We start from the raw sequence: 11,898 nt of genomic DNA, 5'->3' as shown, positions 1-11,898 counted from the left end.
TCAAATGGTTCAAAAAAAAAAGTGTGTGTGTGTATTATCTTTTTTCTATGTGAGTTTTATATATATGTACATATACACACATATGTGTGCATTATATACATGCATGCATGTAATAGATACATATACATATTATATGTATATATGTGTCTCCCTGTATATAAATGTGGCTTTCTTCATATATAGAGAGAATGAATAGATAGATAGATAGATACATAGGTACATACATACATACATAGAACTATATATGGATATACATGATACATAGAAATATATATGAATATATATTTTTCTTTCCGTATGTGAGGGAGGGTCATGAGGGAAAAGAACTGCTCACCTGAGTCCACTGGATATGGTTTTGAGCCACTAAGTTTGGGGAATGTCTGTTACACAGCAATGGAAAAACTGATACACTAACCCCTGTTAAATAATAAAATATGTTCTAACCTCCCACTTCCCTAAATAGACCTTCAAAACAATATGGAAGACCAGGTTCAAATTTACTATTTCTTTTTTGTTTTACCAATATTTGTTTTTTAGATTAGATTTTTTAAATTGTGGTAAAATACACATAACAGAAAATGGACAATTATAACGATGTTAAGTATACAGTTCAGTGCCATCAAGTGCACACACAATGTTACACAATTTCTACCTAGTTCCAGAACTTTTTCACCACCCCAAGTGGAAACTCAGTGATCTAGAAGGGAGTCTGTGGGCTCCAGTAAATACATCCATTGCTCTTACAACCCCTTGCCTGGTGGAGGGGTTCGCCCTATAGGGTGCAGTGCCAAAACAGAGGCCCCACTTAACCTGATCTGAGACTGGCAACAGAAAAACACCAGCCCAAAGGCAGTGACCAGAGGCTTCAGGGATCTGCACAAGACAGAGCATGGAAGGGACTGTGTCACACAACAGTGATGGGATGGGAGGGCTTGCCTTGGCCAAAAGGGGGGAGCAGTTCCCCTCAGCTCTAGCCTATCGCAAACAAACAGGACCGTAGACCACTCCTGCTGGACCTTCTAATTTTGCAATAGAAGCCAAAATTCTAGATTTTCATTAGAAACCTCCTGATATTCAAATTTCTGGGCAGACCAAACCAAGCATATCTTCAGGTGGGGTTTCACCAGTGGGGCCAGTGTAGGATCATGCAGGTCTGTGCCTAAAACATGGGTGAGGGAAGGGGTGGGTGGGAGAAGACAGCTGGCAGAGGCGGCTTGGCTTCTATGCAAATTTGAGGACAGGAATGTGACTCATGGGAGCATTAGCTGCACTCAACGTCAAATCCTGCCAGAATTCAAAATAGAACATTGTTGGGCAGGTTTACGCTTAACAGTAGTCCTAGTCTTCCCGGGAAACTTTATTCTCCCACACCTCCTCTCTCAGACCATGTGACCTCCCTGTGCCTCAGTTTCCCCTTCTTTAAAGTAGAGATTAAAACAGTATTGTGCCAGCAAAGCAAACTATAAATAAAACCAAAAGACAACATACAGAATGGGAGAAAATATTTGCAAACAATGTGATGGAAAAGCTTAATTTCCAGAATATACAAACAGCTCACACAACTCAATAACAAAAAAAAAAAACCAAACAACCCAATTGAAAAAATGGGCAGAAGACCTAAACAGACATTTCTCCAATGAAGATATACAGATGGCCAATAGGCACGTGAAAAGATGGTCAAAACGCTAATTATCAGAAAATGCAAATCAAAACTACAATGAGGTATCACCTCACACCAGTCAGAATGGCCATCATTTAAAAGTCCACAAATGATAAATGTTGAAGTGGGTGTGGAGAAAAGGGAACCTTCCTACACTGTTGGTGGGAATGTAATTTGGTGCAGCCACTATGGAAAACAGTATAGAGATTCCTCAAAAAATTACAAATAGACATCATATCCAGCCCACACCCTCAGCCCTTGGATGCAAAAACAAAAGGCTGTCCTGCCTCTGAGGCCCCTAGATTAGGCATTCAGAGATTTTTACTGCCTGATAGGCAGGGTCAATGCCTCTACTCAGCCTGGTAGCAGTTTCAGAAGACGGACCTTCGCCCCTCTGCAACCCCATAAGATTATGGGAGTAAAATCTCTGAGAGGGGAATGAGACAGGATGGAAGAGGGCAGGGCACAGCCATTCAAGGAATGCCACAGCAATTAATATCAAAATGGTGAAAGACTCAACCCCCAGTAGGTCTTGAGTCTCAGGATGATGAGAGATTTAACTTCTAGTAGACCTTGAGCTTCATTATTCTCCCATTGTAATATATTAACACGGTGAATAACATGCCCACAGGCACCATGGCAGTCCCAAGGCTAGCCACAAAAGGTCAAAGAGTGGGAAATGGCCAACTTCCTGGGAATCCCAGCCCCTTCCCCTTAGACTGGTCCTTCTTCTTATTAGCATATGAAGCCACCAAGCCCATAAAAACCAGCAATAGGGCACCTCGTGGTCGCCCCTCTTCCTCTTCTGAGACGGCCTGCACTCTGTCTATGGAGTGTGTACCTACTTCTAATCTGAGTACCCAACCCCCACACCTCATGGCCTCTCTCTTGCCTTTCAATGTATCTCTCTGAATAAATCTACCTTCACTCAAAAAACAAAACAAAACAAAACAAAACAAACAGACATCATATGATCCAGCAATCCCACTCCTGGGCATATATCCAGAGGGAACTCTAATTTGAAAAGATATATGCACCTCAATGTTCATAGCAGTAGTATTCACAATGGCCAAGACATGGAAACAACCTAAATGTCCATCAACAGATGGATAAAGAAGATGTGGTATACGTATTGTCAATGGAATACTACTTAGCCATAAAGAAGAATGAAATAATGCCATTTGCTGCAACATGGATGGACCTAGAGATTATCATACTAAGTGATGTAAGCTGGAAAGAGAAAGACAAATACCCTATGATATCACTTATATGTGAAATCTTTAAAAATGACACCAATGAACTTATTTACAAAACAGAAACAGACTCACAGACATAGAAAACAAATTTATGGTTACCATGGGGAAAGGGAGGGAGGGACAAATTAGGAGTTTCAGATTTGCAGATACAAACTACTATATATAAAACAGATAACTAACAAGATCCTACTGTATAGCATGGGGAACTATATTCAATAACTTGTGGTAACCTATAGTGAAAAAGAATATATATGTGTGTGTAGTGTGTGTGTGTGTGTGTGTGTAACTGAATCACCATGCTGTACATCAGACTAACACAACATTGTAAATCAACCATACTTAATTAAAAAACAAAACCAAAAAACAGTAGTGTGCCGACCTCATAGGATATAATAAGTGAATGTACACGTGTGAAATACTTAAAATAATGCCAGGCACAGGGTGGGCATTATTTAAGTGTTAGCTATTGTATTAGCTGTATAACGAGTGGCTTAAAACAATACACATTTATTATTTCATAGTTTCTATGGATCAGGAGCTTGGGAGCGGCTTAGCTGGGTGAGCTCGGAGTCTCATGAGGCTGCGAACAGACGCCAGCTGGGGTTACATCATCTGAAAGCTTGACTGGGCCTGGAGGATCTGCTTCTACAATCGCTCCCTTGTGTGGCTGACAAGCTGATGTTGGTTGCTGGGTGGATCTCTCCAAAGGGCTGCTTGAGTGTCCTCACAGCATGGAAGCTGGCTTCTCACTCAAAGTGAGCTAATCAAGAAAAAGGCAGAAGCCACATTTTTTTTTATGGTCTAACCTCAGAAGTCACACCCACCACCATTTCAACAACATCCTCTCAGTTACATGATGGAGAGGAGCTATACAAAGGCATGACGATCAGGAGGCAGGATCGCAGGGCCATGATGGGAAAAGGAGGTATAGCATGGCTGCTAAGAACGCAGCTCTGAGTCAGGGCAGCCTGGCCTCAAACCCTAGCTCTCTCTAGATAACTGTGAGAACTTGGACAAGGACTTAACCTCTCTTTCACTGTGTTCTCATCTATAAAATAGAATAACAGTACCTACTTCATTTGGGGTTGTTACTGGGATTAAGTGAATATGTAATCCCTTTAGAACAATCCCTGGCATATGTTAAGTGCAGAGGAGGTGTTCACTGCTATTTTTATTATGAATTCCTCCTGTACAACCCATCAGAAGCCCAGTGCTTGAAGACTGGTAGAGAAGTCTAGGGCCTCCAGTAACCTAGGTCATAGAGATACAGATGGAAAAACACTGTTCATGAGACTATGTCCTGCTCCAGACTGAAATCTCCCAAAGGCAGGGAGTTTATTCAATTGCCCACAGACAGGTTAAAAATTAAAAAAAAAAAAAAAAAGTCAGTTTCACTGCTTCCCTTTCTGATGAGATTCCAGCCCAGGTGTCACCTTTCTAATGCCATTTGCTTTGACCAGAATAGCCTACATTTGGAGAGGGGGAAGTGTCTTGCCCACTATTATGAAATATGAATACAACACAGTAATCAGTACACAGCAGGTACTCAAGAAACAATTGATCAGGGTGATATGTCATTGCCGGGTGAGAAGGTACATTGCACAGAACAGTTTTTAGGATGTAATGCAGGGCCACCACCAGGCCCCTGGACAAACTGTTTTGTGACTTGTTCACTACAGGTGCCTCTAAGACACCTGCGTTTGGTGTGTTTTATGCCCTCTGAAACATGGCATGGAGGTAGAAGCCCCTGAACAGTGAATCATGAAAAGACCATGAAGTTGGGAAAGTGATCATTTTTCTTAGCGCAAGAAGCCAGGGAGAGGGACACAGTGCTCTGGAACAGCTGTGTCCCCCACTCAGTAGGAAGCCAGGGGCTGGGGGCTGAACAGGCTGGCTGCCAGGGCAGATGGTGGCTATCTGGATCCACCCCTTGCCAAGGTTTTTTCCCTGCCCTTCTCATCTGCCTGTCACTGCTGCTGGGATCTGCCATTCTGGCACCCGGCCCAGCCAAGGGTATGAGTGGTGACCTGCACGTCAGCCCTGGGGCTCCCAGTTTCAGATTCCAGAGGCTAAGCTGGCTCGGAGCCCTGCCAAGTCAACTCTGTTCTTCTGTCTGTGCTCTGAGTCAACATCTCCCAGGTTCTCCCTGGCAGGCCAGTTTTCTATGCCAGCCCCAATTTTCTGACGAGGTATAGGGAAGTTGGTGGGGACGGAGGGGGAGGACTTTAGGACGGAGGAGGAGGACTTTAGTGACCGTCGGTTTAATAAATGCTTAGCCTTGGAATGAACGTGGTCCACATCATAGCCTCACTCATTTCCTCTTCTGTCCCAACTCGGTTCCTACCCAGGGCTCAAAGTCTTGGGGTCTCTCCACCAGCCTGGGAACTCCATATAGGAGCAAAGGACTGTTTGTTGAATGACTGAATGGAGGAGGAGGGGCAGACCTTCCTTCCGTGCATCCCTTCTTTCTGTTCTGAGGTTCTTGCTTTGATTCAGGCAGACTCAGACAGTGAGGACCCTGAGGGTAGAGAGTGGGCAGTGGTGAGAGAGGCCGAAGCTGGAGACTGAAAAAAACAGACCCGGGCCCTGCCAACCAGGGCACTAAGTTGTTGGGAGTGGGATGAAGGACGTTAAAAAATCTTCAGTGACGAAGCCATAAGCAGGGAAGCGTGGGAGCCGGGAGATGTCTCCCCGGGGGTCAAGCCTGGTCTTGAGAGGCTCTCCGGAAAGCCTCTCAGAGGCGGGGTGTTTGAGGCATCCTAGATTTCCCGCCCCGGTCTCCTGGACTCAGCGCACCAGGGCCCTTTCTTTTTCGTCTCTCTTACCCAGCTTTTGACTTGGGAAGGGGGTCAAGAATGCAGCCCGCCCTTTCCCCACTGAGACCAGCTGGGGCGGCTGGGTTCTTGGGATTCCGGCGCTTGGAAGGGCACCACGGGATGGGGAGAATCACGTCTCCCTTGGTCCTCAGAAAAGGCACGGAGAAGGCACGTCAAGACCTGGTGCGAGGAGCCAGAGTTTTGCAACCCAGGGCGCCCCCTACTACCATAATTACCCGGCCTCCAGCGCACAGAACCCCGCCCCCGCAACTCACCACGCCCCGCCTCCCTGGCTGCTCCTCCCACTCCCGCATGGGCTTATTTATAATAGAGCGTCGCAGGGGATAGCCAAGCCCAGGGATAGCGGCTGTGATTCTAGTCTGTTCCTGTGGCTTCTGCACCCAAGCGAGCCTGAGCCAGGGACCCCCGTCTCCAGCCTTCGCATCTGGAACCCCGAGTCCCCCTTGCGCCCCCTCGCCCGGGGTCCCCGAATCCCCGCGTCCCGGGGCCCAGACCACCCGGAAGGATGCGCGCTGCGCCGACGGCCGGAGCAGCCCTGGTGCTGTGCGCCGCCACCGCCGGCCTGCTGAGCGCTCAGGGCCGCCCGGAGCCGCCCGAGCAGCCGCGCTTCGCGTCCTGGGACGAGGTGAATGTGCTGGCGCACGGACTCCTACAGCTCGGCCACGGGCTGCGCGAGCACGTGGAGCACACCCGTGGGCAGCTGGGAGCGCTGGAGCGGCGTCTGAGCGCGTGCGGGGCCTCCTGCAAGGAGCCCGAGGGGGCCCCCGCGCCTCCGCTCGTCCGGGCGAGTCGGGCCCCTCCCAGCGGCGACGTCGCCCCAGAGACCCTCCGCAGCTTGCAGGTACTTAACGCTCCTACTGCTCCGGAAGGGAGTGGAAATGGTTGGGGCGGGGTTGGGGGCTCATCCCGGGCTTCCTGGGCTCTCTTGTCTCGCTCAAAGGATGGGGAGTTGTAAAGACAGACGGGATGGAGAACTTGGTGGCAAAAGGCTGAATTCTCACCAGGGTTTTCACGCTCTCCTCAGACTCAGCTCAAGACCCAGAACAGCAGAATCCAGCAACTCTTTCAGAAGGTAGCCCAGCAGCAGCGGCACCTTGAGAAGCAACACCTGAAAATTCAGAATCTGCAGAGTCAGGTGCCCAATGATTGCCCCAAGTCGGGAGGGAAGTTGAAGTTGGACCTGTGGGTCCAGACGCGGAGCCAGGCAGGTCGAGCAGCTTGAACCAGCCAGACCTGACACTCTCCTCCCGTCCTGTCTCAGGTGGGCCACCTGGCCCCTATGCACCTGGGCCACGGGGTGGCCAAGCCTTCCAGGAGGAAGAGGCTACCCAAGATGGCCCAGCTTGTTGGACCAGCCCGTAATATCAGCTGCCTGCACAGTGAGTATCCAGCCCTTTGCTGTTCTCTGACAATCCCACCCCCTCACCCCCAAATAAACCCAACACACACACTTAGCATTCTTTCCCTCCTCCTTGTCAGATCCACCTTACTGAGAAGCAGAGAGGCCCTGGCCCTGGGTCCCTGTGGTCTCACAGGTCTCTGGTGAAGGGATGACTGTGGCACCTCCCTCTTCAGCCCTGACCCTCCCCTGCTGGGCCACTTCACTCATCTTCCCAGCAAGCCAGTGGGCTTTCCCCAAAGCTTTGCTGGCCACTAACTGGAGCAGGGGGTGGGAAAGAATGTCCAAGAGGGACTTAAGCTGCTCTAGGGGTGTGGAGAAGGGGGTGGTACATTTCAGGGACATCTTTCTGGAGGTTGGAACCTTCCAGGAAAGTGGGATGGTGGACAAGAGGGTCCCAGCTAGTGAAGCTGGAAATTGAGTGAAGGGAGAATAGCTCTCTGATGAGAAGGGAGGTTCTGATGTTTGGGCTCTCCATGGTCTTAGAGTGTGGATCTTGGGGGCGGGTAGGGCAGGGAACCCCCATCTCCCTGGCCAGATACAGCTCTCTTACAAATCCAGGGCTCCTGACACACACACCTGGTCCCTCACCTTTCTTTTGGCCCCAAAGTCCAGGTTCACCCCATCCCTCCCCCCCTTTACTGTGTATAGCACCCCAGATCTCCAACCTAGCATGTCTGTGTGTGTCTGACACAGGCTCCCAGCTTCTAATGGCTGTGTCCCACACCAAGTTCACTGCTCCAGACCTGGCTGGCTTGCATATGGTCCTCCTACCCCATCACCCGGCCTGGCATGGTCTGCAGACCACCACAGGTGAAAGTTCAGACCCCCTCTTCACACCTTCAGGCTGGTTGCTGGCTTCTGGCCCTCTTGTCTTGAGGGCTCCTCGACCTCCCCCTGCCACCCTTCTCCCTCACCTCCCACCCAGGTAGGGGTCCTGTACACCCTCCCACACCAGAGTTCTGGGATGGAGGGAGGGCTTCTGGGCAGGGCCAGTGGGCCTAGGCCAGGCTGGGGAATGTGGTGGGGGAGGGGATGGCCCCGTGGAGGTTTGGGGACTCCAGGCTCAGCCCTGCCAAATAGGGAAAAGTTCAGAGCCGAGGAGACAAACAGCTGGTGCTAATAGAAGCCACACTGGTGGTTTGGCGGGCTGCCTGCTGTGCTTGGAAGAGAGGAAAGTAGGGGAAAGGGGAGCTGCCCCGGGCCGGAAAATGTCTCCCCACCCCCACAGCGCGGACACACTCACCCCGCGACCAGAGGCTTCCCCTCCCTCTGGCAACCTTTTCCCTACTTTCCCGGCTAGCGAGTGGGCTGAGACTTCCTGAATCTCCAGACGTATCTGTCCCTCTTTCTCTATTCCTTCCTTCCCTCCTTCACTCCTCCAACCTTCCTCCTCTCCTTCTGATACCTGCGACCCCAGGGCAGGGTCTCTGGGGTACCCGCATTCCCATCCAGGCCTGATCTACACCACCCCTGAACAAAGCAGAGCTTAGCTCTGTCCCCCTGCCCCTTCTGGTCCAGCTCCTTCAGTCATTCATTCACCTTTATTAAATACCTGCTGTGGGCTAGGATCAGCCTGGGCATGGCTACCAGATGGTAGGTGAAGAGCCATTCCATGTTCTCAGACCTCATGGACTTCATTCAGTGTGGGGAGTTGGAGAGAGACCACCAGATGACCCTACTTTTGGAGAGTGGGAAGATCTCAGTGCCCCTAGCCAGGTCTGGAGGTCAGGGACATCATCCCTTCCATAAGCTGGAAACTTTAGTGAGAGGCAGAGAAAGGAAGAAGGGAAGAGGGTCCCAGACAGAATGCTAGCATGTGCAAAGTCCCTGTGGCAGGAGGGTGTGTGGCCAGAAGGTGGGCCTGCAGTGCAGGGGGGAGGGAGGATGCGTGTGATGGCTGCTCCTGGGGTGCCTTATAGACCATGTTGAGGAAGGCTGTGGGGAGCCATGGAAGACTTTAGGCAAGTGGTGGGGGGCTCACGAGCTCAGGATTGCCCCCTCCTGTCCCTGTTATCCACTGCCCAGCCTCCAGACACGCCCATTTCCTAAGACCCTCTCTGCTCTCTGCTTCAATCCCCCTGCCTTTGTCTACCTCACAGGACTGCCCAGGGACTGTCAGGAGCTGTTCGAAGAGGGAGAGAGGCAAAGTGGACTGTTCCAGATCCAGCCCCAGGGGTCTCCACCATTCCTGGTTAACTGCAATATGACCTCAGGTAGGGATGTGCTGGCCCCCTAAAGTTTTCAACTATCCTGGACCCCATTGTCTTTCTGTCAGATGCACCCCACCTCACCCCCTCCTCCCCTGCTGGGTCTTTGAGACAAAGATCTAGGCAGGTCCCTGACTGCTGTCCAGCCCAGTTTTTCCCTCTGACCACCCTCCTCCAATCCTGCTGGGACCGATGAGAAGGACATTGCCCTCTCTTGGTTTGGAGGCAGTTTGGAGTTTGGGATCCAGATAGGGGAGTTGGGGTCCCTGGTAAGAAGAATTCTCGGGGTGACTTTGCATCTTTCTGGGCAGATGGAGGTTGGACCGTAATTCAGAGGCGCCAGGATGGCTCCGTGGACTTTAACCAGCCCTGGGCAGCCTACAAGGATGGCTTTGGAGACCCCCAAGGTGGGTGTTTCCAGCAGGCCAGACACAGGGGGAGGAGGAGCCCTGGAGGTGGGCCTGTCTCACCCATTGGCCCCTCCTGCTGCAGGTGAATTCTGGCTGGGCCTGGAGAAGGTGCACCGCATCATGGGGGACCGGGGCAGCCACCTGTCTGTGCAGCTGCAGGACTGGGAAGGTAATGCTCAGTCACTGCAGTTCCCTGTCCACCTGGGTGGCGAGGACACAGCCTACAGCCTGCAGCTCACGGAGCCTGTTGCCAGCAAATTGGGGGCCACCACCATCATGCCCAGCGGCCTCTCCCTGCCCTTCTCTACTTGGGACCAGGACCACGACCTCCGCCAGGACAAGAACTGCGCAAAGAGCCTCTCTGGTGAGCAGGCTCTGTCCCTCCCTGGCCTGCCCTTCGCCACACGGCCAAGGCATCCCCTCCCTTCCCGTCTGTATCCTTGCCCTGCCTTCAAGCCCAATTCCATCTGCTCCCTCCTCGCTGTCTTACTTGCTCTGTGTCCTTGGGTAGCTGACTTCATGTCTCCCCTCCTCAGTTTCTCCATCTTTAAAATGGGTGTAACCAGAGTGCCCACTCCATGGGATTGTTATGAAATTCAATGAGATGATGTTTGTGGGCTGGTGGCCAGCCTGTGGCAGAGCCGCCAAGACAAAGCCCATCTTGTTCTAATGAAATTGGAGGCATATGAAACTGCCTTTCTAGGGGTCAGAGAAGGATGGGATACTGGTTAATTTCACATGGTTGTGAAACAGATGACAATCCTAGGAAGGTTTTAATGAACGTTTGCCACGTGCCGAGTGCAGAGAAGTCACTTGCCAGGGCGACTCATGTAAAAGCTGTGGTTACCAGGAAGGGGGGGATGCTCACAGCCCTTAAGTTTTCTTTGTCACATGCGGTTCCTCAGAACACAGTTTGACAACCATTGCCAAAGTCCTCCCATCTCAAGCGCATGAAGTCCAGCGCCCGGCCTCATCCCCATCCCAGCCCCAGTGGAGGCCTGAGGACCCAGGCCTGACTGTTCCTTTTCTTCCGACCCCGGCAGGTGGCTGGTGGTTCGGCACCTGCAGCCACTCCAACCTTAACGGCCAGTACTTCCACTCCATCCCACGGCAGCGGCAGCAGCGTAAGAAGGGAATCTTCTGGAAGACCTGGCGGGGCCGCTACTATCCGCTGCAGGCCACCACCATGCTGATCCAGCCCACAGCAGCTGAAGCAGCCTCCTAGCCTCCTCCCTGGGGCCTGGTCCCAGGTTCCTAGAGGACAGTTACTCTGACTCTAGTCACTCCCTGCCCAGGCAGGGGCTCCCGGCTGGGGCCATCTGGAGCCTCGTGGACAGAGAAGATGCCCAAGACTGGAGAGGCCCCCTTTCCGAGTTGGGGGACTGCAGGAAGTACCCCCTGGGAAGGACAGAGCTGCAGGGCTACGGAGCACAGGGCCCTGAAACTGGGGGATTGAGGGGCGTGGAGGCCTGATTCTTTGCCCGCCTGAGGAGTAGGGGATGCAAAGGGACCACCCAGGGGCAGCCAGGCCGGCCCTCGATGGCGGATTCAGTCACATTGACTGGCTGGGGGACCAGGGCTCCCCTAAGTGCTGAGTGCCCTCACGGTGCTGTGGCGTGTGGGTGCTGTGGGCGAGTCGGTGCCAACAGTGTCTGGGCGGAGCCCGCAGAATTCTTGGAATAAAAGCAACCTCAGAACATTTTGTTCTGTTTTGTCCTTCCGTGTGTTTTAGAAAGTGGACAGTTTTCAAAGTCCATATAAATACATTCCCAGGGTGGAGGGGGAACACCCCCAGGTCTCTTTGAGGACAACGCCGGTTCTCCCCACCACCTCCGACACCTGATTTCAATTTCCTTCACTTATTAGTCCATGGATCTCATTTTTATTTTCAAAGTTACAAAACAAAACTCCCACTCAGTCTTTCTGGAAGCAAGTACTAGAGAAAATGAGAAGCCCTTCCTGTGCCTAGTTACACATATGAATCACGATGAACTTTTTACCATCCCTCCATTTGATAGAAACATGATGTGAATTGCATATTTAATTTTATGTAGGAGTCACATTTTTTAAAAAAGCAAAAAGACGGGGAGAGTATAGCTCAGTGGTAGAGCATGTGCTTAGCACGC

At 51.4% G+C, this 11,898-nt stretch overlaps 1 protein-coding gene and 1 long non-coding RNA gene across 2 annotated transcripts; one reads left to right on the top strand and one right to left on the bottom strand.

The window, feature by feature from the left end:
* Positions 1-3,605: 3,605 nt before the first annotated feature.
* Positions 3,606-6,852, bottom strand: LOC116659109. The gene is made up of 4 exons (XR_004314417.1): positions 6,755-6,852; positions 5,742-5,912; positions 5,361-5,434; positions 3,606-3,676 (listed from the first exon to the last, which is right to left on the bottom strand). It is a non-coding gene; the product is annotated as an uncharacterized LOC116659109 (long non-coding RNA).
* Positions 6,065-11,471, top strand: ANGPTL4 (angiopoietin like 4). Its single transcript, XM_006185027.3, has 7 exons — positions 6,065-6,594; positions 6,778-6,888; positions 7,015-7,132; positions 9,255-9,368; positions 9,674-9,769; positions 9,855-10,136; positions 10,816-11,471. Exons 1-7 carry the CDS (start codon positions 6,259-6,261, stop codon positions 10,995-10,997), a joined length of 1,239 nt encoding a protein of 412 aa, XP_006185089.3. The 5' UTR covers positions 6,065-6,258; the 3' UTR covers positions 10,998-11,471.
* Positions 11,472-11,898: the final 427 nt, after the last annotated feature.

Source organism: Camelus ferus, chromosome 22, assembly GCF_009834535.1.
Source record: "Camelus ferus isolate YT-003-E chromosome 22, BCGSAC_Cfer_1.0, whole genome shotgun sequence".
NCBI lineage: Eukaryota > Metazoa > Chordata > Mammalia > Artiodactyla > Camelidae > Camelus > Camelus ferus.
Note: the sequence above shows the minus strand (reverse complement) of the source record. Positions and strands in the feature narration are given on the sequence as shown.